Raw genomic sequence first — 24,646 nt, forward strand, 5'->3', positions numbered from 1 at the left:
TTAACCAAGTGTACAAAAGTAAGAAAGACACTGCTGCGTACACAAATTACACAAAGCAAATGTAGTGGAACCGTTACATACACGGGTAAGCCAGGTACATTCTTTGAAAACCAGCCAACTTCCTCCAAGGAGGGCAACACAAGCATTCAGCTAAAGCTGGATGACATTCACACTGTATGAAATGGAGTTAGTTAAATTAGGCAACAGCCATGGAGGGAGCAGCGTACCCGTTTGGCAGGTAAGAAAGAGAACAGGCTCCAACAGCAGCTGGTTTGTGTAACCTCACCACACACTGCAGGTGCCTGGCTCCAATTCCAAATCTTACTGTAAGAGCATGGGGTGTTTCTGATAGAAGGATCTGTGCTGTTTCCAACATCAAAATCTAAACCCCAAAAGATTTAAAGTTTTCTGGTTTAGAAGTAGTTCTGTATTGGCTTTTCCACAAGCCACACTGTTAACAGATGAAAGCCTGCCACTAATTGCCTCCCTGTAGCTTCATTTCCTCTAGGAAAGTAACCAACCCTCTACAATAGAGTCCTTCTTGCAACTGAGATTAAGTAGTCAGACTGCACTTCTCAGAAGTCTGAAAGTTGTATTACTAAGTCCTATTCTGATGAAAATAAAAGCATTATTTTGCAGCACAAGTGCTGCAAAACTTCAGAAAAAGATGCTTTATAAACAAATATTTTCAAGTCATTTCATGTCAAAATTATGGATTTTAATAAAGTTTAGTTCCAATGCATGCATTTTTTGTTTAAATTACATTTGTGAAAGTCAAGTATTGACCAGTCACCATGGCCTTTTGCTAAGAATGTGAGAGTCTGACATTGAAGAGGGCCAAAACTAGAAGCCTAGAAAGAAACTTATTCAAAGATGTCTTAAGTGCAGAAGGAGTGCTGGTAGAAAGCATAGTTCTGTAAATGAGAAATAAAGTCCAAGTGAATTTATGATTCTTCATATTCTAGCAGATATTTTAAAAGACTTCTTTCTTGACAGCATCCATCTAAAAATACTTACCTAAACCTTCAGCTTTTAAAAACATTATTAAAATAAGACATGTGGTCCTCACTTTATTCATTGTGGAATTACTAAAGTTTACCTGCACTTTAGTAAAGCTACTGTTTCCCACAGCATTCTCCTGCGGATACTGGCTGCTCATGGCTTGGACGGGTACACTCTTCACTGGGGAAGAAACTGGCTGGGTGGCCAGTGGTGAATGGAGTTAAACCCAGTTGGCAGCCAGTCACACGTGGTGTTCCCCAGAGCTCAGTACTGGGGCCAGTTCTGTCCAATGTCTTTATCAGTGTCTGGGCGAGGGGACCGAGCGGACCCTCAGTAAGTCTGCGGATGACACCAAGTTGGGCAGGATGTTGATGTGCTGGAGGTGGGAAGGCTCCACAGAGGGTCTGCACAGGCTGGAGCGATGGGCCCAGGCCAACTGTATGAGGTTCAACCAGGCTGAGTGCCGGGTCCTGCACCGGGGTCACAACCATCCCACACAACGCTGCAGGCTCGGGGCAGAGCGGCTGGAAAGCTGCCTGGAGGAAAAGAGCCTGGGGGTGCTGGTCGACAGCGGGCTGAGTATGAGCCAGCAGTGTGCCCAGGTGGCCAAGAAAGCCAGTGGCATCCTGGCTTGTGTCAGAAATAGCGTGGCGAGCAGGGATAGGGAAGGGATCTTACCCCTGTACTCGGCCCTGGTGAGGCCGCACCTTGATTACTGGGTTCAATTTTGGGCCCCTCACTACAAAAAGGCCATTGAATGACTCGAGCGTGTCCAGAGAAGGGCAATGAAGCTGGTGCAGGGTCTGGAGCACAGGTCTGATGGGGAGCGGCTGAGGGAACTGGGGGGGTTTAGTCTGGAGAAGAGGAGGCTGAGGGGAGACCTCATCGCCCTTTACAACTGCCTGACAGGAGGGTGTAGCGAGGTGGGTGTCGGTCTCTTCTCCCAAGTAACAAGCAATAGGACAAGAGGAAACGGCCTCGAGTTGCACGATGGGAGATTTAGATTGGATATTAGGAAAAATTTCTTCACCAAAAGGGTTGTCGAGCACTGGAACAGGCTGCCCAGGGAAGTGCTTGAGTCACCACCCCTGGATGTATTTAAAAGACATGTAGACATGGTGCTTAGGGACATGGTTTAGTGGTCGACTTGGCAGTGTCAGGTTAAGGGTTAGACTTAACCTTAAAGGTCTTTTCCAACAGAAATGATTCTGTGATTCTACGATTCTAATTCCACTGTCCTGAGGTTTGTTGAAATATCCCAACTGACGTCCATAGTCATGTTGCACAAATAGATATGGGCGATTTAGAAATATCATGCTTATATAAGTTCACTTAACAAGTTCTTCTGTTAGTCAGCATTTTTAACCATTAATCCGCTCCTGAAAAATATTTCCCTCCTCTTTTAAGAGGGAAATATTTTTTCTCAATTAATGCATTTCAAATGGGCAAGACCAGTCCATATAATTTAAGAGAAAAAGTATCAAAACAAGCACTTCTGTAGTAACTTGAAAAAGTCAGTGTCATTTACAGCACAATTAAACAAGTACGGGCTTGGGTATTTCTGAGGAATGGCTTCTCATGTTTGCAAACAAACGACCAAAAAATTTTATACACCATTATTTAATATGTAGGAGCTCATATCCTTAACACTGAAGTCATACAGACTTAGAAAATAAACTCAGGAATTTTCATCTCAGAAATCTGAGAGCTTAAAGATAAATATTGTACTGTTTTAAGTTCCACAGTTCAAAACTCATCTCCAAAGGAATAAGGAAGAACTGTCAACAGTTCTGTCAGATACCTGCCAGATGGAAACTGGCTCGATAGATTTGAACTTTTAGACAGGAGTTCATTTCTTTAAGAGCCTGTTAAGTTTAAGAGGCACTTTAATATACAATCATTACAATAAAAATGTTCCCAAAGTTTTCCAAGTTGTTTTCTATGCTTGCTGAGACCACAAAAACCGGTCACACCTTTCCAACATGGACTGAATCAGCGCTCTGTAATTAAAGCAAAAGGGAAAAAAATGTCAAACAGTAAAAAAAAAAGCTAACAACAGAAAAAAGTTTTGGTTTGCTTTTTGAAGAAAAGTTTGTTGAAAACATGATTGTATTTCAGAAGTAACATCATGATATCACCATGCATGCCTTCTCTGGAAAGGACAGGTGAGATCAGAGCCTCTGCAGGACTCAGCAAAACAGGTATCTCCTTCAGAGAATGTCCTTCACATACACCTTTAACATAGAGTTTCCCGTTTCCTTATTTTCCATTTAAAATGCCTATATTGCACAATACATAGCTCTTAAATAATAGAAAAGCTTTCAGGTGAGTTTAAAATCAGAGGTAAAAAGTATATTGTATCGTCTTGTTCACTGAAAAGAAAATTTAAAGCACCAAGACGATCCCTAATGAATAATGTGGACTTTCTGCTGACGTGTCATCTTACCTTTGCCTTTTCTCAGCAATTCTCAGTATTTCACAGACACCAGTAAACCTCTCAGACAATTCTAGTGTCAAGCCACACTCCTGCAAGAGAGGCAAGGCACGATTTGGGCCAATGGCCTTTGCCAGTAAGAGCGCTACGTTTTCCACAGTGACGCAGTCTGGGCAGCTGGAGCTACCGTTGCTGACAGCACTCCCATTCTGTGGGCCATGGTGGTGGAAAGCCGTGCTGTGATTCTGTGCAAGATGCAGAAGAAACTTCCATTCTTCTATGGTCTCTGGAATGGCACCTAGATGTAAAATGTGTTGGTTACATTATTTGTAAAACAGGGACTACTCTAAGCTTACTACTTTTAAGTACAGATACTTTTAAAAGGAAGCTATTCTGTTTTTCTCTGTGAAGATTTAAGAAAACCAAGCATTATCAACAAGCAAATTCTGTACAGAAGTGTACTGCCTTGACTGACTCAGTGTAGATTCAGTGGTGAACTACACACAAAGCTCCACAATACTTCAGTATTTAAGGCTTTGGTTTAAGTCAAGAGACAAAGAATTGTTTTGTCTATCTTAGGGCTACTGGGAATTTTCTTCTGCCATGTGATACAATGCTTTGCTTGTCGTAACTTCACGTGTGTGCACATGTAGTGGGGAGAGTTTTGTGCTGTGCAGAGTGTAGCTATTCCTCTATCTACAACACCAAGTTTAGCTTTTACTCCCAACTGATAAAGAACTCTACATTCTTGAACTTCTAAGCATTTTCTAGCCCAACTGAATCCAAAGTACAGTCTGAAGATACAAGAGTGTAGTGTTTAAATATGCTGCACTACACACAGTTAGTCCTACCAAAACACTTAAAACTAAAAGTTCAATCCAACTTTGAACAAATCAGTATATAATAAGAGCAGTTCCAATATTACAGGTCTGTTTACACAGTTTAAGACTCACTAACCATCTTCTCCATTCAACAGGCTCAAATCATCCAAACGAGCAATATTAGTAAAGGCTTCTATTCTTCTATCCAGCTCCAGACAGAGAAAAAGATATCCAGGCCAAAACCTTGAATAAGAAAGTAAAGATTTCAGGAATCAAATATTCAGTCTAAACTAAAGTCAACAATAATTAAATGCTCATTTAACTATCAGTTAAGACAGAAGCAACTGAATTTATTGAATGTCAGAACTCAGCGCAGAATAAGGACATGGGGAATACCCCTTTACCAAAAGGGGTATTTGGTACATTAAATTGGACACTCAATATTCATCCTCAAAACAGGAAAGGTTTTTAAATAAAACCTGTTCAAGTAAGGAGCAGACGGGTGTTTTCATTTGTATCTTTTTGGGGTCAGAATACCAACTAACCAAGTATCAAGAATTACCAAGTCTTCTTCTTACCCATGTGATTTACAGATGTCAGCCATCTTCTCTTTTGTAACAAAATCAGCTGGGAGTTTAATCAAAAGCAGAATGAGCTGGCTGTAGCCCCAAGTAAACAAATGCGATCGTGGCCTAGAAGATGAGAAATTCAGTTTTAAAGCATTAATGATTTTCTTCAGAACATCATGTTCTCTCTACAAGAAAGGCAGGTATATGAGAAGAGAGAAGGAAAAATGAATGAAACACTGCAAAGCCTCTCTAGAGCGGTCACTCTGAAAAGCATTACAGATAAAGTTATTCAACCCTTTGGTTGCTTCTGCTGAACTCTGCAACACGCAAAATACTCCAAGGATTCCATGTCATACAAAAATCTAAGCCAAAAGCCTGCAGACCTGTTAAAATTTTTTGCTGCACTCAGGACCTCAGGTGAACCCTACTTTACCTGGGATTTCCTTCCGCATCCACAGTATTTGCTCTTTGTGGTGCATCACGAGAAACTGCCAAGCACAACCAGTCCAGTCGTACAGATTCAGGCTGCAGAAGAGATCTAAGAAGAGATGACCTAGAAAACAAAACACACAGGAAAAAAAAAAAGTACCATTTTTAAATATACCAGATATGGAAAAGTAGAGATTGTGTGTGGACCAAAAAAACCCCAAAAAACAACCAGATGTAAAATTAAATATGGAAAAGCCTAGAATGATTTACATTTCTAGAAACTGAAGGGACCACAGAAAACCATCAAGTTCACAGGTTGAGTTCCCCCAGAGTTGTTTTGGGCTTTTTTGGGGTTTTTTTGTTTTTTAAATGCTGTCTAACCTTGGCATACTGAACTGCAGGCACAAGAACAACAATAGTCAGTACTATTCAAAGTAGTATTTAGAAAAGCCCTTTTAAAACTAGCATCTAATCTAACAAAAAACCCAGTCTGAAAGCAATAAAACTGGCAGATTGACTTGGAATCTAATACTAAAGAACACCAAGCAGACAGATACATAAACAGTAAAGAAAAGGCCCCAAAAGTCAAAACCGATAAAAACCCCAGGCAGCTACACGATGAAGACAGCAGACAGAAGAAAAAGGTTCTGTATTCCCTTTACCTTTTGTCCTCTGGCTTTGATTTCACCAGACTATCTAAATATGCTAAAAAGTGAGCTGGATCATTCCTGCAAAGCTGTTTGATATCAGAAGGCAAAATAGAGGGGTGGAACTTGATCAAGGGCCGAAGAGCTATTTCCCCAAATTTTTCATAAAGCCTGGAGAGAAAGGATAAAAAAAAATTTCAGTACCAAACAGCAAAATTATAATTTTTCCAAGATCTCTTGGAAGTTCAAGATAGTACTGAAAGGTGATCTCTTTGAAAGATTGTCAGAAACCTTCACGAAATTTGAGGTGTACCAATTCCTGCTAGAAAGTTAAGAACACTGAAGAAAAAAAAAAAAAAAAGGCCTCTGCTACAAACCTTTGAGCATGTACCAGTAACAGTGGGCTGTCATCCCAAGGCCCCAGGTCATGCAGCTGTTTCAGTATTTTCAACATATCTTCATTTTCCATTGATAAGGCCACTGGACTGTGACAAGTTAGTTCTGAAATAAATCAACACTCAAGTGACAAGATATGGGCAAGTTTTTTTCCCCCCTTAACACACACACAGAGCTGTTGTTAAACATAGGGACTAAAGTTATCTGTACTTTCATGGAACTCTCTAACAATAGTAACAAGTGAACAGCTCCTACTTGTGAGGATCCTACTTCATTTCATAGAAATCAACATCACTAATCTGCACTTACAGCCAATTACAGTTATAAAATGATACAATTAAGGCAGGGAATAACATTCTTGATATATTTTCCTTTTCTTGAGACTGAGGAGGTAATTTTTCTCTCATGTGAGAAAGGATAGCCCACTGCAGAACATATGGCTTGCTGAATAGAATGCAGATGTGCACCAGTTTTCATATATTACAATTTGCTTCTATTAATAAATAAAAACTTCCGCTTGGACACTGACTTCACAGAATGTAGAATTCAACATGAACCTTGATGCCGGTGAAATGCGAGTATTAACCTACAGGCACAAGTGCAGTCCAACTGAGGACAAACTGGGGATGTGTACATTACTTTTACTTCTAAGGCTCTCAAAATTCAAATAGTGAACAGATTCCCAGAAACCCAAATACCAGACACCAACCCTCAAAGCAAGATTCTGTTGTTTGACTACTCCCTGTTGGTGCCAAATCAATGCCAAGACTTTAATTCACTCTTAAAAGAAATGCACAAAGCAGAAGCTGAATGCAGAGAATAGATGAAGTTCTGTTTTCCAATATAATCAGGAAACGTTGGTTCAATAAGGCTAAAGAGGCATCAAAATGATCAGAAAGGATTTCTGTGGAAAAAGTAGTCTGAAGTGATCACAAGCCACTCATTTGCATGGCACTATCTACTCCATTCAGTTTTGTTTCACATTAACCACATTCCTCTGCAAGTCAAATCTTCTGTTTCCAGTGCAAATACTGAAGCCCCTCCCCTAGCTTTTGCTTCGTTTCTAGACATATGATTCTAAGATGCTTTTGCTCTTTGAAGCACATGTATTTGTTTTTAAATAGATCTGTTCTATAATCACTACAGTGTTCCACCAACAAGCTCCATATAAATAAAAAGGTTCATGATAGCAAAGTTGGGGAAGGGGAGGAACAATCTCTCCAAGGAGCCAGCAGCTCTTCTTTGGGGGAAAAAACAAACCACCAAACAATCCAAAAATGGAACAAAACCTCCCCTACACCAACAATTCTCCCCCTCCCACACTATACCTGCAGAAGGAAAATTTGCAGACACACATGGGAGTGTCTTGAAGCTTTTTTCTTTTTCTCCCAAAGAGTCTTATTTTCAGTTTACTAGTAATAACATTTTCACTAGTTACCTTTCAATCCTGCGATGTATGTTTCCCATACATTAGGGTTGGTTGCATACATGGTTATAATACACTGCTTTAGTCTTTTTAAATCCAAAAGAAAGAAGTAGCTTTGCATAAACCTACAAGCCAAGGTCCACGAAGCTGCTAGTGGAAGACTTCCATTAGAACTTTCCTCAGCATCACCATTTCCAGAAGAAAATACATGCAGTTCAAAACACAGTGTTGTCAACTCAGTGAGATCTTTCTGAACATCCGGTTCTATGACACACGGAGGAGACACTTGAAAGCTGCAGGCCAAAGGTCCCTTCAAATCAGTACTGTTTTCACACATGGTTTTGCTTACACAGGTTTCATCAGTGTTTTCCTTTTCAGTGCAGTCTTCCAAGATACTACTCTGTTCTTTGTCTGCTGGGTCTCCATCAGTCGGATCGAGTCGTAGGTTTTCCTCCAAGACTGCACTCTGTTCTTCAGCACGCACAGTCTTGCTTTTCTTAATAGAGGAAGCAGAATGCTCTCTGCTGCCAAACTTTTCTTCTAGATAGACGAGCCATTCCTGTAAAACCCTTCTCATACACTGTGGTTCTAACAAAACCAGGGGATCCTGGAGTTTGGCTCTGCAGCATAAAAAAAGAGGTTTGCTAAGTTGCTTAACAGTTATAAGATGCCACAAGTGAAGTATTGTATATCTTTTGTGTAATTCGAAGTATACTCCTAAATTTGACTTAGTTGGTTGTTGTTTTTTGTGGTTTTGAGTGCAGAAAGAATTTAGGCTACTTATACTGCCTGTGTTTGATATTAGTACATCCTGAGTTCCCCAAGATTTCTTTCAGAATGGATTTTTGTTAGGTGGGGGTTTTTTTAAACTATACTTGTAGTTAGGACAAAAGGGTAACACTAGGAGTATCTAAGTAAGCTTTTAGTGGGTTTTGCTTGGTTTTAAATAGGGGAAACAAATCATTAACCAGATAAGATCCTTTCCGATCATGTTAATACACACAAGAGTAATGCTCTGAACATCTACAAATAAAAAAATAATTTAAAAAATCAATCATTTTTCTACCGAAGCCCAAATATACCTATACACTAAAAAGTTTCCCTGCTTACATAGCTTCTGCCGTTGCAGCCTTGAGATCTCTTAGATGGTCCTCCTCTGGAAGCTGGCAGCTCTGTGGTTCTAACCTAGAAAAGCACATTAATTTCAGTCTTATCTGAAGTATTATCCTTAATAATTTACGTGAGGATTTGCTCACGAGTTTCCTCAAATTTGTGAGGAACCAATATTAATTCCTTTATTAAAAAAAATACAGAGCTTTCATTTCTAAAAAAGGAACAAGTCAACAGAAATTATGGATGAATTAGGCATGAAGAGCAACCAATGCTACTATTTTTGTGGCCTTCTATAATGGCTTCTACTTCCACTACAATAGATTTCTGCAGGGACTGAATAAAAATCAGTATCACACCACTATATGAAAGTTAGTCCAAAATGGTAAATTAGCAGATCATTGGAACGTGAAATAACTTAACTCTGTATTAACTGGACAACCATTAAAGAAGTTCAATGTTTTATAACTATCATTATTAAAAAAAACCAACTAAGCAACAAAAAAAAACCCCAAAACAAACAGAAAACAAAAGACACATTTTTCAGAGAGAGAAAATGTTTACTCCCCAGGCAGAAAGGACAGGGAATGAACTGCTGGACTCATGTCCAGAACTACAACGAGCATCACAGATACACAGGAGGTCAGCAATCCTATGTCCCTATACACTATCCTATATCCCATATACACTATGTTCTTGCTCTTCAGTCATTACAGCACTGTGGAGACTGCATGCTCCACCACCCAGAAATGTTCACTGCCTAAGCAGCTTCTAGGAACAGAGTCAGGGAGAAGCACTGAAACCCACCACAGTAATAAAGGCAGCTGGAAAAACAGAACGCTGAGCTCCTCGTTCTACTTGGAACAGTAGTTTTTCTTTAGGTTGCTATCCTCAGAACATTCAGCAAATGCAATTGCTAAGAAAACGTGGTTTTGCACTCACTCTTTCTCTTCCCGGGGAGATGCTACCAGATTAACAGTCAGCTCCTGCAGCTGCTCGTCATCCTTTGCTTCTTGCCTCCCTCTAGCGTCAGGACTTATATGAAGTGTGCCAATCTTTTCAGTAGTTTTGCGTACAAAGCTGGAAACGCTAGGAGTCAGAAGTTCAAACATTTAAAATTAGAAGTTCAAAACCGAACAAATCAAGCATTTCCTTTCCATTCAAACCATGATTTCAGAAACTATAATCTGAAGAACTCTTGAGAAAAGGACGAGAGCAGTGATGATCAAGGACAACAGAACTAAGCTGCTGCTCAAAATTCATACTTCAGTCATAGTCCATACTTTCAGCACAGAATAAAAACCTGAACTATTTAAGACTTGGGTTTTTTGCTGCTGGAGAAACAGGATCACATACTAATACTAGCACTTAGATTTCAACATGTATTTGTATGCAAATAAATGCAGATTGGCTACATTGCATTTTAAAGCTTATAAACAGAAAGCATCATTAGGAAATTATGTCCCTCTTGGTGGTAAGAAACAGTTTTACAATACTCCAAATTAATTCTTCACGTTACAAAGCTCATTAAAATGTCCTTTTCGTGTCATCAATCCCTCTGCCTTCAGATATTTTATTCAAGAGAAAACCCAGTGAAGATACCAAAACCCAATTATTTCTACCGCTGCCATGAAGAGAACTATGTCATCAAGAGTTGAACAGAAAAATCAGCTTCTTGCTTTCTGGCCAAGAACTAGTTTAAGATCATCAAGAAAAAAAAGAAGAAAGCAACCCTTTTACTTGTTTGCCAGAGAATATGGCATCTTTTGCTATACCGACGTATAGAAGTTGAAGCTCGGTGCAGAAGAAAGGATTCAAATGTAGCAAAACAATTGGACTTCAACGTATAGAAGGATTAAAGGTAAACTTTTAAAAATTAGCTGTGAAAGGGATAGTACTTTATTTAATTATAAATTGAATATAGTGAATACATGAAAATTTAGTTCTCATTATTAGTAGAAACACTTATTACTAGTAAAGTCCTAAACACTGCTTATGGTTTAGAAAGAATTCAAAACATCAGATGTACTTCTGAAGGTTATTTTGAGATCCTCACACTAGTGGTATCCGCTACAAATGTTTGTTGCGGGACATAATTCACATACCTAAGTGATCAAGGGAGGGTTATACAAAAATTTCCAGACTATCCTTATAGGCCAGCAACATTGTAGCTAAGAAACTAACATACAGAATTTTTTTCTAATTATGTATTTAACACCCTTTCCTTCATATTTCTTCCTCTTTGTTTTTTTAAAGCAAGTTTTAAAATAGCAGTTTGATTTCTGCATAAAACAGACACTTCCATATTTACTTGCACCAGGTATAAGCTACCTCTATTTCATAAACACTTGGGCAATTGACTAGATTCACGGAAAGGTGTGTGTGGGGCGATGGCAGAGCCTGTGGTATACTATGCAAGCGTGCTTTAGCAATATCTAGCATGCTCTGAATACTTTAATATTTATCCCCAAGCAACATAAGAAGCCTTCACTCATTCATTTAAGTATCAGAAAAGCAAAATCCCAAAACCATATTCAGTAAGTTTGCTTTAGATACAAACCATGACCACAGTTTACAGGGTAATGTTAAACATTCTTAGCCACTTAAAAACTGAGGTTGAAATCTTGGCTCCACTGAAGTTAACAGCAGCTCTTCGTATCTTCATTAGAGTCAAGATGGAGGCTTTCAACTGTCTAGCAAACTTGACTGCATCTCCAGTGTTTCAGTTCAGATGCTACATTTTTGCAGAACAGAGCATGAACTAAACGAGACAACACTACAAATTCAGAGACAGAAAAGGAAAAGATGTAATGGATGAGTGAACCTGCTGCAAGTTTTACCTTTCTTTGACAGCTTGGAGAGAGACGAGAGGAGATGGGGAACGAAATGACAAAGGAATACTGAATGGGAGAAATGTCTCATTCCGGTCAGCCTCAACCGTCACAGATGCATGAGATACATTGTCTAACAAATGGAATTGAAATAAAGAGTCATGAAACAGTGACCTGGCAAAAATGGAACAGTGAAACAAACTGCAAGTCACTAATGCATTAATGGATAATCTGCATGCAATATTTTCCTACTTAATATTCAACAATGTGTAGAGCCAGAAAAATGCTACTTGGTTTCAAGGGCCATTTTATTTCTGACTTTGAACCTAGTAGGTCTGCTTTGTTAATAGTCTTTTGGCTCTGTAACAAGGCAAATGATGACCAACAACTGTATGAAAACTATCTTCTAGAAGTAGACTCACAGTCCGTTTAAGGGACAACATTCTTGATTTAATCCACTAACAGTTATTTAAACATCTAGAAAAAAGTAAGTATTGTGGCATACATCAATTCACACTGAACAATTTCCTGAAACCTAAATCACCTATGAACATACAGGAACATCAGCCATGATTAGGGTATAAGTCATCCTTTTATTTGAACAGACTTAAAAGATAACTGAGCCCATAGCTCTCTGGCTTTTGGTAAGAATCACAGAAAATACAGAATCACTATTTCCTTTTCACTCTTATATCCCTAACAGTATCTACAATGTGTTTTGATTAATCATTTCCTGGTACAAACAGACACTGTATCTTTCAGTGATGTAAATAAGAAAAAAGATTCTTTTAAGTAAGGATGACACTGCATTTTGCAAGTCAGCACTATCTGCACTGTTGAGAGGAAAAGATGCTATGCTGTTACAGAAATTCTCCCATTAGAATCTACAGTCTCTCTAGACAGTGCCTAAAGGTCACAACTGATTTTACGATTGCTTGTAAATAAGGCTGCTTTTGTTCATTATGCAGATTAGAAACCTAAAACTTATGACATCTTACGTCAATGTGAGCAGGAAGACACTAAATCCATTTCTCTTAAATACCAAATTAAGTACATGTGCTTCAAGAAGCATCTAGAACTTCTCTGCTCTGAAATAATCAGTAAATTTGTTCTCTCTTGTTGAACAGATAGAACTTTTCTGTCTTCTGACATTCAAAACCTACATCCCTTCATTTTAGTTTTAATATCGGAAATTATACACTTCCTTCCAAGTTTTCCCATTTGTTGTTTTAACAGCAATGTAGGTAGAGGCACATGTAAACAAAAGTGCTACAAACAACATGTAGTTTATCAGGACAACACTATTGACAAGTAGGGGAGTAAATACTAATGTCTATACTCTCCTTTGCCACCATGTATTTCCCCAACAAAGCATCCAAATTCTGTTCATCCTCAACTGTCATCTACTCTCTACAAAAGTTAAAAAGCACCCTTTCTATTAGAAAGCCTCTCTACCATATCAGGAACTAAGCCAGCTCCTCACCATCCTGGGCTTCTCCATCCCCTCCCAATCCCAACCAGAGCAGAGAACAAGACCCATTACTGTCTCACTCTAGCTTTCATCCTGTGACAGATACTTGTTAGGAAATTAAAAAGCTCCCTGGATGGTCTAAACATTAGTTATTAACAATTCTATCATCCCTATCCTAATGTTTACATGTGTAAGAGATGATTCCCTTTACAAATGAAACCCTGCAAGAAAGTTAAGAACACTTATCGTAAGCCTACTGTTTTCCCTAAGGAAATATAAAGCCAGAGCCAGGATTAAGAAATTCTTTTGCTAGAACAAATGTAACTGGAAGGATAGCAGCAGCAAACAAAACTCATTCAAAGCTCAATTAACACTGGCATAGCAGTAATACTAAGATTCTCTCAGTTGACTGAACTACATGTGAGTGAGGGGGGAATTGAGTAAAGTCCCAGCTTGGTAAAAGCCCTCTGGACCTTTTGTTTTGTTTCTCTGGATTTTGTTTGCTTTTAAGCTTGGATTTCTGTGGAGCCAGCATTTCACCCCAATGAACGACTTTGACTGGAAGGTGGGATGACTGTGTTCCCAAATTAGAGGATTTAATCATGGATAACTTCATAGCAGAAAATAAGAGCACAGAGCCAACCCAATCGAATTCTCATAGAATAAATAAAAATTGCACACAAATAACATCTTTTCATTAAGAAAAATTACCAAGTTCTACTTGTTCATCTTCCTGGTGTGCAGGAAATTCTTTAAGTCGTTCATCTTCTGAGAATGTTTGACTGTGGAGAGAACATGAATCTTCATCTGACTGGCTGCCTCTTCGACTGATAACACGATATATTCCGGAGTCTAAGACACTGAAGCTTTCCTGTCAGACAAGGGAGAGGAGTTAAATGTTGTACGAGTTGTGCTTCCTTGTTAAACTTCCTGCAATGAACTCAACCAACCATACCCACACAAATAACCTCACAGCACTTCATAATTCACTGTCTGAAAAAGCTCTATATAACAGCGTATTTTTGACATATTCTGTATTCTTTTTGTTGGTTAACCATACCCAGCTAGCACAATTATGGACCCTGCAAAACTATTCAGTTTCAGGACAAAGGTACATTCTTTCGCTCATGGTCAGTCTATGTAATTTACTTTCCCATCTGCTAATGAAAAAACTTGTCCACCACATCAAGATAGAATTTACATTAGTTTTTTAAACATTTTTAGTGAAAGCAGTAACTGATACATTGTATTAGCTATGAAATATTTCCCCTTTCTTGAAAAGCTGCTGGGAAGCCAAGACAATACCAAGCAGCTGTACATGTAAAAGAGTATTAGAAATATGCTTTGATTTTTTTTTTCTCGTTAGAGCTTTCTGCTTAAGCTTCAGAGTGAAACAGGTTTTTTAAATAGGGCTAGGATAGTTCTGAGCATTCACCACATAACACCACAGTTACAATCAAGATGACCTTTACTGAAGCATATTAAAACACTAAGATCAGCTGTGGAGAAAGCCTTCTTCTTATCAATCTTTGCTCACATCTCAGGCATTAGCCACAAAATAATATGGAAAAAAGGCAGAGGCCTGAGAGCTTAAAGAATCCAGGTAGTAGTATTTCATACCTCTACCCCATCTAATTTTAGAAAGTAGCATTACCAGCTATAGTAGACATAGTAAAAATGAAAGCCTCATCTTCAAAGTGAGCAACGAGGTGATTTTAAGCCATAAAGATAAAATCTGCAGGTAACATTTTTGGCACTACCAATGCACGTACGTGAGATGAAATACTGCTCCTTCTACTGCTGCAGGCAGAATCTGGAGGTTCCAATTTTGAAATTAGTTCTTCCAGTTGCGTAACGAGATCTTCTTGGGTTGAGGCATCCAGCTGAGACTTCAAGTGCTCCAGCTTGTCTAGAGGCAAATTTTTTCTTGCCTAAAAGTACACAGTGAAACAGAAGCATTATTATTTCTAATGCACATGTGAAAAGCAAAAAGGTACCATAGATGCAGGCTAAATTTAATCCTAGAAGTATAATGTTTAGAAGACTTTTTAAAAACTCCAAGAATATCCATCTCAGAAATCTATGTAACTTAATGGAAGAGAGGGGAACAGAAACAGTGAAGTTCCATTACACGTTTACAAAGAGGTATTTACTTACTCTGCAAGAAATAATTGAATTTTGGAAGAGACAACAGACCCTGGCAGCAAGGGTCCAGAACCCTCTTCTCATCAGACGTTCTATGCAGCGGTCAATCAGCAGAAGGGAGAGGTGCACAACTTTTCCATTTGTATGGAGACAGAACAACTCACTTTTGTAAACTGCAATATCCTGAATATCTGCAAAATGAGATGCACAAAAGTATCTAAAGGATCAAAATCGTTAGTCAACATTCCTTTCTGTTCCTGAAAGGTGGTGAAAACATATTTCCCATCTGAATGCAAATGCGTGCAAAGGCCTAACACACTGTAGCACAAGCAGCATGGGAAAAAAAGAACACTGAAGAGTGCTAAGCTAGCATCTAGCAACTATAAAGCACAGTTAAAGTATCAAAACTTTCCAGAGTTGCATTTCTAGAAAGCATTCAAAAAATTACACTAAATTTACCGAAAAGTTTCCTTTTCCTCTGAAGGGGTATGAAAAACTAAAGACCGATAAGGATGAGAAATACATCATTGTTAGCTTTGAAGCAGAAGGAAAACATTTGCTAGATAAAAACCACTTTGATCTTCAGCAGTTTTCAAATGAAATAGTTACGTTATATGCAAACACTCCATGACAAATGCATTGGAAACTTAACATCAAAAGGCAGGGAGAGAAGAAGGAAGGGACAGCCTGACAATGACTCTAGGACTACATCTATAACCATACACACAAAACTGTTTATGAGGGTTCACTCCCCTGCCAAATAAGTACATCCCCTGGCTCCAGTTTAGACAGGTGTTAGAAAATTAAGCTTTCAGCAGCCAGGTTATCCTTCACAGGACACGTGACAGGAAACCTGAATAAACAGAAATGAGGAAAGGCTACTGCAGGTTATTACCTCTCACTACTTGATTACTGTATTTTAAGATTCCCTCTACACCACATTCTTTTCTCAAGCATGTTTTCAGAATTACAGAGGGAGGGGGTGGCAGGAGGAGGCAGGGACAGGGTTCATATTCAAGGATGTACCTAACAGATGACAAGTAAAAAGTTTTCTGATCAATGATCTGCAATCCAGCTACAGAAATTAGGCTTGAAAAGGCACCATGTTAGGCAAGAACTTCAGAACTGACAAACATTAACAGACAATATTACAAAGCAAAGATTCTTAAAGTTTACCTTTTACTTCACTCCAGAGTAAGACTTGAACACTTTGAGGAAGAAAAATATAAATGCCTCTTTCTGTCCAGGTCATCACACAGTGCTCACTGCAAGCAAAGCAGATGTTAACAGTACCACAGTTAGTTGGGGTAGTCACTGCAAAATATGTGGGGATGGCATGGACTTAAGTACAGCAAGTGAGAAGTGGGACAGTCGTTTAGCATGATACTTTGAAAACTCTTATGCAAAAAGATGAAGTTGGTAATATAAGTTAGAAGAATATATAACTTTTTTATTTTTAAGTCTACTTTATCAGCAGGAAGCTATGCTGAAAAATACTCACGTCAAATACAGCAGCTTAGGGAAAGATAAAGATTGTGGAGAGCGACTGGAATTAGTATAATGAGGATCCATCCTGTAAAGTAAAATTATTATCTGTTAGAAGCATAACTACAATCATATCACTTTCTCAATATGATATTCTTAACCCTGTAAATACAAGGCTGGCTTAAATAAACAGTCTTATGACAGCAGCACTCATTGTGGTGGTCACACAGGCATCCCTGCAGAATCAAGGTTTTGGCATTTCTGATATCTCAACTACTGGTTTCTGTTATTAGAGAAGACTGTAATGACAACCAGGATTAATGTTTGAGTGCACTAGAAGTTTATTTAATCTTCTCAGCATCAATGCAGTTCTTTTCAGCTAGTCTGGAAGTCCCAAGCAAGTTTAGCACTGATAACACTCATGCTTCTACCTGAGAGTAACAACAGGGAGAGGCGGTGAGGAGAGCAGCTGCTTGAACTGATGTGTGCTTTGCACTTCCCCATCAAAGTTCACCTCCCACATCCTTGAGCCAGGTCGCGCACAATATATTAATGGCTGCTGATTCCCACTGTTTTTTCCAACAGGGAAGAAACATGCTCCAAATTGTCCATCTCTCTCTTTATTACCAATTTTCCAGAACTTCTCTCTAGTGGAAAAAAACCCATATTTGTTAAGGCAGCATTAATAAAGGCTCTAATTAATTTTAGGTTTTCTTGAAGAATAAAACCACTAAATACTAGTTGCTGAATTGGTTTTGGTGCTTTAAAAAAATCTATAATAAATATTATAAAGCCTGCATAAAGTCTATAAAAGACAGGGTGCAGAAATACTCATTAGTTTAAACGAATGCTCAGATCATGAAGGTTTTTCCTCAGCAGAACCAGTCAGTCAGTCTGGTGATGGGAAGGTGACGGTGCAAACGATCCCAGAAACCACTTCCAATCACATGAAAGATAAGATGGTGAATATGAACAGTCAGCATGGATTTATGAAGGGGAAATCATGTTAATAGCCCTCTGCAACAGAATGACTGGCTTGATAGATGAGGAGAGCAGTGAATGTTGTCTATCTTTACTTCAGTACAGCTTTTGACACTGGCCCCACTAATATCTTCACAGACAAACTGAGGAACCATGGGCTAGATAAACAGATACTGATAAACGCAAAGTCCTGCACTGGGGGAGGAATAACCCCAGGCACCAGTACAGGCCAACTGGCTGGAAAGCAGCTTTGTAGAGAAGGGGCTGGGGTCCTGGTGAACAATAAGCTGACTGTTAGCCAGGAACACACCCTTTTGGCAAAGGTGGCCAACAGTCTCCTGGGATGCATTAGGAAGACTGTTGCCAGCAGGTCAAAGGAGATGATCTCTCCCCTCTTCTCAGCACTGGTGAGACATAACTGGAGTGCTGGGTCCAGTTCTGGGCTCCTCAGTACAACAGAGACAGGGACATGCTACAGCAAGTCCAGCAACAGGCCTCAAAGATGACTAAGGGATTGCAGCACCTGCCTTACAAGAAGAGGCTGAGAGAGGCTGGTCAGCCTGGAACAGAGAAGGGGGGAACACATCTGATCCCATGTGTAGAAATATCTGATGGGAGAGTATAGAAGGCAGAGCCAGACTACTCTCAGTGGTGCCCGGTGAAAGGACAAGAGGCAATGGGCACAAACGAAAATACAGGAAATGCCATTTCAACATAAGCAAAAGCTCAGTTATTGTGAGGGTGGTGAACCACTGGCAAAGTTTGCCCAGAGAACTTGTGGAGTCTCCATCCTTGGAGATGCTCAAAACCTAACTGGACACAGTCCTGCACAATCTACTTGTCTCTGCTTTGAGCAGGAAAATTAGACTAGATGATCTCCAGAGGTCACTTCAGAAACTCTGTGTTTAAAAAGTCCAATATTTCACAAGTAAAATATAACTTGCCTCTCAGTATCACACAAATAAGTGCGTGTAAGTGAAGATATGAGCAGTCTTCCATCCAAATAATCAAGCTGAACAACCCGAGAATCTACGGTGGTTATAATCTGAACAGGAAACATCACAAAAGTAGCAGCAGCCTACAGTTAGAAAGAAAAAAAGAAAAACATACTGGGCATCAGTTCAAAGTAAAGACTATTTCATTAACTTAAAATTGCAAAATTCAGAAAAGACTCATGTATGCTATGAATATACATCATAAGACAGAGCAGTTCCTTTCTTCTCCCTCCTTTACCAAACAAGGCTTCAATGTTTAGAGGCACAGAAATCTAAATCCTCCTTTTCCAAAAACCATAACTGAAGGTTTAAGAAAAAAAAAAAAAAAATCATTTCCCTGTAGCATCCTGACATTTCTTTAAAGAGTGTGTTTTCTGTAACATTAAGAGGGGTTTTTATGCTTGCTTTTGTAAGCTTTGTGCTTTTGTCAATTCTCTCAATTTTCCCCACAGGTACTTTCAGCCAGCAAACAGTTTTATGGAGACAGACCTGAGCAATTACTCAATACAAAAAAACCTTCCATCGGATTTAGGTGTTTTACATAAACTCACTTTCTCTATTACCCTACAGCAAATTACCCCAATACTATTTATTATACAAGTGTCTCAGTCTGCATGGGTGGCAGAACAAAGTCACAGACAGACTTCTTATGAATAAGAAGTTACCGGGAACTGCACTCAAGTTTTCTAGCAGACAGTCACCATTTCTGACAGCTTAAAGCTGCTTCCTTTGTTAGGAATGTGACAAAGTATGTTACGTGAGAGATTCAACAGTCCGATTCCTTTAACAGCTGTGAGCAGACACATATTCCATGGGCCTAGCCCTTCTCTTCTCTCCTTCCCCCCCCCCCCCCCCCCCCAGCTAAATTTTTCAGCTTTCTTTAAATGCAAGTCTTGCTTTTAAGTCAATTTCCTGTCAAAATCTTTCATGAGGGCTAGAAGGGACCTGGAGGAACACACCTATTTCCAGATCATGCTCCTTCTCATAGATTAAAAGAAGGAAAGGACCTAGTAATGTTAAAACTTGAACACTCAAGGGCTAGAAATCAGGCTGGTATCATTACATGTGTGTCCTTTGCACAAAATGTAATGGATGTAAGCCTGACATCCACCTACCATTTATTTTAACTAATCCACATCTTTAAGAATGAGAGTATCCAGACAGAGCCAAGCAAAATCTGAGTTTGCAATTGCCCTTTCTCAGATCAACAGCTGAGCTGAGGACTAAAACGCAAAGCTGAACCTGTAGCTGGAGCCTGTGGAATTCAACAGGCTCAGAAACACCAAGACCCTGGACTTGGATATTTGCAAATTCCAAGAGGAAGAAACTCGGCCAGTTTTTAATTCTGTAAATTTGAAAGCATTTTTATGTTGCATTACTAAAACAGCTAAAAGAGGGGGTTGGGGAAGTTCATGGGTTAGGATTTCTATTGTTGTCTCAGGAGACTGGTTCTTCATCCCAACAGTCAAAGCTACCAGAACTTCACCAGCTGGCAAGTCTTCCTCTCTTCTACTTCACTAAAATCAACAAAAAGATTCCACACATCATCCCCTGTGAAGCTCTTCATCTCAAACAAAGAATGAAACATTTTACCTTCCCTTGTTTCGATGTGTTAATCTTGATGGCTGATACTTTTCCCACATGATCTCCTACAAAAACACGCAGGGCAGCTGTATCCCAACACAGAGCTGTGACTTTTCTGCCCTTATGCTCAGAGGAAACATAAATCCGTTCTGGCTTCCCACGACGTTCCTGATTCAGCTCCCAGACTACTACAAGACCTTGGCTACAACAATTAAAAAAGAAAATACAATTTGAAACTAAATCTTCTAATGTTTTATCAGTGATAAAGATGCATTATTCCAAAGAAACAGAAAATCTAAGTAAAGTAGCAGATCTCAGAGCTGGCTGTGCTTGAGGTTGTATGCTTTCAAGAAGTGTCACATTCTTAATTTTGAAGACTAGTAAGTGTCTTTCCTTGCATTACAATGCATCAGCAGCTTTGTTTGGAAGTGTACTCTCACATTTACTGGAACTGCCAGTGAGGATGCAGAAAATAAGCATTTAAATGGATTATAAACAATGTAAATGGTATTAACTACCAATCTCACTTTACCAAGTTAAGGAAGATATTTCTTTTGATGCTGAAACGTCTCAGACACATTTATCGTCATAATTTCACATGAATTAGCTCTCCCATAAATGTTCTGTTACAGAAATAATACTTATTCTGGCACAATTATTCCAGAAAAAAAAAGTTAAGCAAACTGTCTGTGCAGAGAAATATTCTGTAGGGTTCATTCCCTGCAGAATATTCTATCAGTTAATTCCCTGCCCCCCTTCAAGTTCTCAGCAGATGTCAAAGTCTGAAACTTAGAAGCTACTTAAAAATATTTATCCAGCATTCAGGTTTGTGAGTACATCACTCACCTGGTGGCCACAGCAACATAGTCTTCATCATGCAAGCAACAGGCAACCCGGGAAATGGCACCTTCCTGAAAGCAAGTATGGGAGTAAGTGCAGGTGAAAGTTGGTCTTGTGCTGCCTTTACCAGTACACAACTTTTATCCTTAAGACATAAACCAGATTCATGTCAACAGCTGCTACCACTTTGTTGTGATGTGGGGTTTTTTTGTTGTCTTCCTTTGGTCTTGTTTGCAAACACTGAGCTTACTCTAAAAAGATGCAGCTGATGATAACATGACAACATCAAGAGAAATGACTGCAGTTCATTCTCTGACTTGGAAAACAGAGAAATTATTCTCCTGTCCTCGCACCTATAAAGCTGTTTTGCTAGAACTAAGTGAGATGTTCCCAACCTTAAAAAAATGGCTGCTTTCATGTTATGGTGGGAGCAGCAGTGGCTCCCAGGAAATAGCATCTGGCTGTAGAAACAGCCATCCCTGTTCCATGACCTCTTTCAGCAAAAGCAAGCCAGCCTATCTTTTCTTTGCTTATCCAGGTAGTTCATAGTTCCAGACATTGGTAGTTATCTACACATGAGTTGCTCTGGTTTCATATTCAAAGTTTTCTTCCAATTTTTTAATATTCAGGTGACTCTGTTGTTGCTGTTAAAAGTAAGAATTTGAAAAACAAAAGCCTGACCCTCTCAAGTAATTTCTTTCACGCCTCATGAAATCTATTACACCACACACTCTGGAGATACGCTCCAGTACCACAACCTTTTTTTAAACGGAGCAATCCAAAATGTCACCTTATTCAGACAATGCAGCAAGCTGAAAATGCCTGCTGACTCTTAATAAAAAATAACTTGAAACAATGACTCTTTCCCAGTCCCATTTTCCCTGGAAATTTTTGTATGGAATTCTTTACCCTTACCTTATGAGTGAGAAAGAGTCTGTGCTTCCAACCATCCTTCTGTATAAGGTTCAGTCCTCCTCCTGAACTGCCGAGAGCTAGCCATCTCTTCGACACATCTATACATGTGCACTGAAGGAATCAAAATCAGAATGCATAACAGGCTGCTAGTAAGTACTAATAACATTATCTTTTTCTTGCATGTTATTTTTTAAAGGCTTCATTGTTTGCCAGCTGTGTGTACCACTCCTGAAACACTGGCAGCACAGTCGTCAAAGATACCAGAACAGCACACTCTGCAGTTGGAGCAAACAGTATAAAAGACAGCAACTGTGTAAGGCTGTATCATTTACCCCACAGTTGCCTTAAGAGTACACACACAGAGTAATAAGATCCTGTCTTCACTACTTCTTCCCAAAGTGCTCCTCCCCCATAAGCTAGCGTGCACATACCCAAAACCAACAAGATGAATCCTGTGCATTAATCAGGTAATAAATCAAATAGGGTCATTACTTGAATTTTTAAATAAAAAAACCCCACCCAAACACCACAAACTCACCTTCAGACGACTAGAATCCAGCCTAAGCGCAGAGAGCAACGGATCCAAACATTCAAACTCTGCCAACACATGATTGTAAGAGTCTGGAATTATCGGCACAGAGGCCATTGATGTGCACAGCTAGCTCTACTCACTCATGGGTGCATTACAACTGTAGCTTTTAGCTGTACCTGCCAAAAATAAATTTCTTGATTAGTTCACTTTTTAGTATCACATCTGTTTTTCTGTGTTTAAAGAAACACCAAACATCTTCCCATTCAAAGAGCATCAGGTTTCAGTTTGACAAAAAGGCCCAAGGGCTGCAAAATTAGACCCTTGCTTCATTTAGAAGTTTTTGTTGAAGTTCATTTCAGAAAACTTATCCTATCAGGTACCAAGCTTGGAAATATTTAAATTGTAGCTGTAAGATATGTTCACATCCACCTGTGAAACAAGTTCTGTCCACCTATGGAAAAAGCCTTGTTTTAGGGTAAAATGCACTTTCCCCCACAACATGCACTCTTGATTTCAAACTAATTTTCTCAAGAAAAATATTTAGCATTGGCATTTTATACCTACATCATCCTTCTCTTCCAAAACTAAATTTAAGGAGTATTTTCCTCAACTGATAAAAATTTAGACTTAGCTGCATTTGTGCATTTTTCATACTACTATACATAAACATCATAAACTATCCTTCCCACAGTACCTCATTTCCAGCATACAAGATAGATAACTGATTGAAAACCAAGAATTAAATAGTTATCAAAGTTGCAACCTCATATATTTTTCCTAAACAGCACATACTTTAAAAGAATCCCTTGTTGAGGAATTTTTAGTTTAGACCTGTATGTTGATTAAAAAAACCCAAACTTGTTACACTTCATATATAAGACTCTGAATTTCTAAATAATGTTTAGCATGTAATTGCATAAGTTAAATAACTCCCTCCCAGAAATACTATCATGTGAAACTTCACATTTCCTTACAAGAAAAGCGAACGCCTACCCTCACCAGGCACTAGGAAAGGGGAAGATATGCATTTAGCCGGGAAGACTGAAAATTATTTCTTAAAAATTCTCAAATACATCTTAAAAATTTTAAGTTAGGAAGTACTCTAGCCCAGAGATAGAGACTAGACCATCTCTAATGACTAAGAAAAGACTAGTTTGTTCTGGATTTGAGTATTTGGCACAGAAAGACACCTTAATGCCCATTTTACACGCTCTGCCGTAAGGAAGATCGCAGATAAACAAAGCCAGCCTGAGATTCTAAACCACTCCTCAGAACTCGGCCCCTGACAAACAGCAACGGCCTCACCGTCTGACCTACCTCCGGCCCCCGTTGCCCGCTCGCCAGCCTCCAGCCCGAGAGAACTACAACCCCCTTCCCCTTCCTCTCAGGCACACGGAGTCAAGGCAAGTATCGCAAAAGCACCGAAGAACCCCCCGACTGCCTCAGACACGGCTCTCCGCGGAAGCAGCCGGGCAGGGGAGGCCGCTGGCCCACCCCCACCCCGCAGCCCCCGCCCGGGCGGGGCACGGACACCAAGGCCAGCCCAGGGAACCAGCGGTTCCCGCCCCGGCGTGAGGCGCCGCCCGCACCAGCGCTCCGACAGCGGCAGCTGAGAAAGCGAAAGCTGCTGCCGCCGGCCGGGAACCGGGACATGGGCAGTCATGGGGCCGGCAGCGACTCCCCTCCCACAGATACCCCCCCCGGCGGCGAGCGCCGAGCCGAGCCGGGGCCCGCCCAGCCCAGAACCGCCGCTCCCACCCCGCCCTTACCCGCGGCTCCGCTCGCTCCCTCACGCCAATCTTCCGCGGCCCCGCCCTCACACAGCGCCCACGTGACCCGCGGGAGGGGCGGGGCGAGGCGGGGGCGCGCGGCCGCTCTGTGCTGCGTCACGTCGGGCGCGCCCGCGCGGGAGGAAGCTGCGTCACGCGCGCCCGCCTGCCCCGGCCACGTGACGCTGACGCGCGGCGCCCCCTCCCGCCGCGGATCGTTGCCGAGGGGAGGCCCCTCCCCCGCAGCGCGGTGGCGGCGGCGCC

At 40.2% G+C, this 24,646-nt stretch overlaps 1 protein-coding gene across 2 annotated transcripts; it reads right to left on the minus strand.

The window, feature by feature from the left end:
• Positions 1-2,870: 2,870 nt before the first annotated feature.
• On the minus strand, positions 2,871-24,437 carry HPS5 (HPS5 biogenesis of lysosomal organelles complex 2 subunit 2). Of its 2 annotated transcripts, none has more exons than XM_074885313.1 (23): positions 24,383-24,437; positions 22,620-22,789; positions 22,082-22,192; positions 21,173-21,237; positions 20,336-20,528; positions 18,692-18,825; positions 17,198-17,413; positions 16,783-16,854; positions 16,458-16,546; positions 15,294-15,472; positions 14,909-15,067; positions 13,848-14,007; positions 11,675-11,798; positions 9,777-9,923; positions 8,835-8,909; positions 7,737-8,344; positions 6,280-6,403; positions 5,918-6,073; positions 5,260-5,379; positions 4,836-4,949; positions 4,394-4,500; positions 3,449-3,734; positions 2,871-3,002 (listed from the first exon to the last, which is right to left on the minus strand). In XM_074885313.1, the coding sequence occupies exons 2-23, from the start codon at positions 22,725-22,727 to the stop codon at positions 2,942-2,944; spliced, it is 3,408 nt and encodes a 1,135-aa protein (XP_074741414.1). In that variant the 5' UTR covers positions 22,728-22,789; positions 24,383-24,437; the 3' UTR covers positions 2,871-2,941. The 2 variants fall into 2 exon arrangements, with proteins under 2 accessions (XP_074741414.1, XP_074741413.1); XM_074885312.1 differs by lacking the exon at positions 24,383-24,437 and adding an exon at positions 23,931-24,307.
• Positions 24,438-24,646: the final 209 nt, after the last annotated feature.

Source organism: Strix uralensis, chromosome 15, assembly GCF_047716275.1.
Source record: "Strix uralensis isolate ZFMK-TIS-50842 chromosome 15, bStrUra1, whole genome shotgun sequence".
Taxonomy (NCBI): Eukaryota; Metazoa; Chordata; class Aves; order Strigiformes; family Strigidae; genus Strix; species Strix uralensis.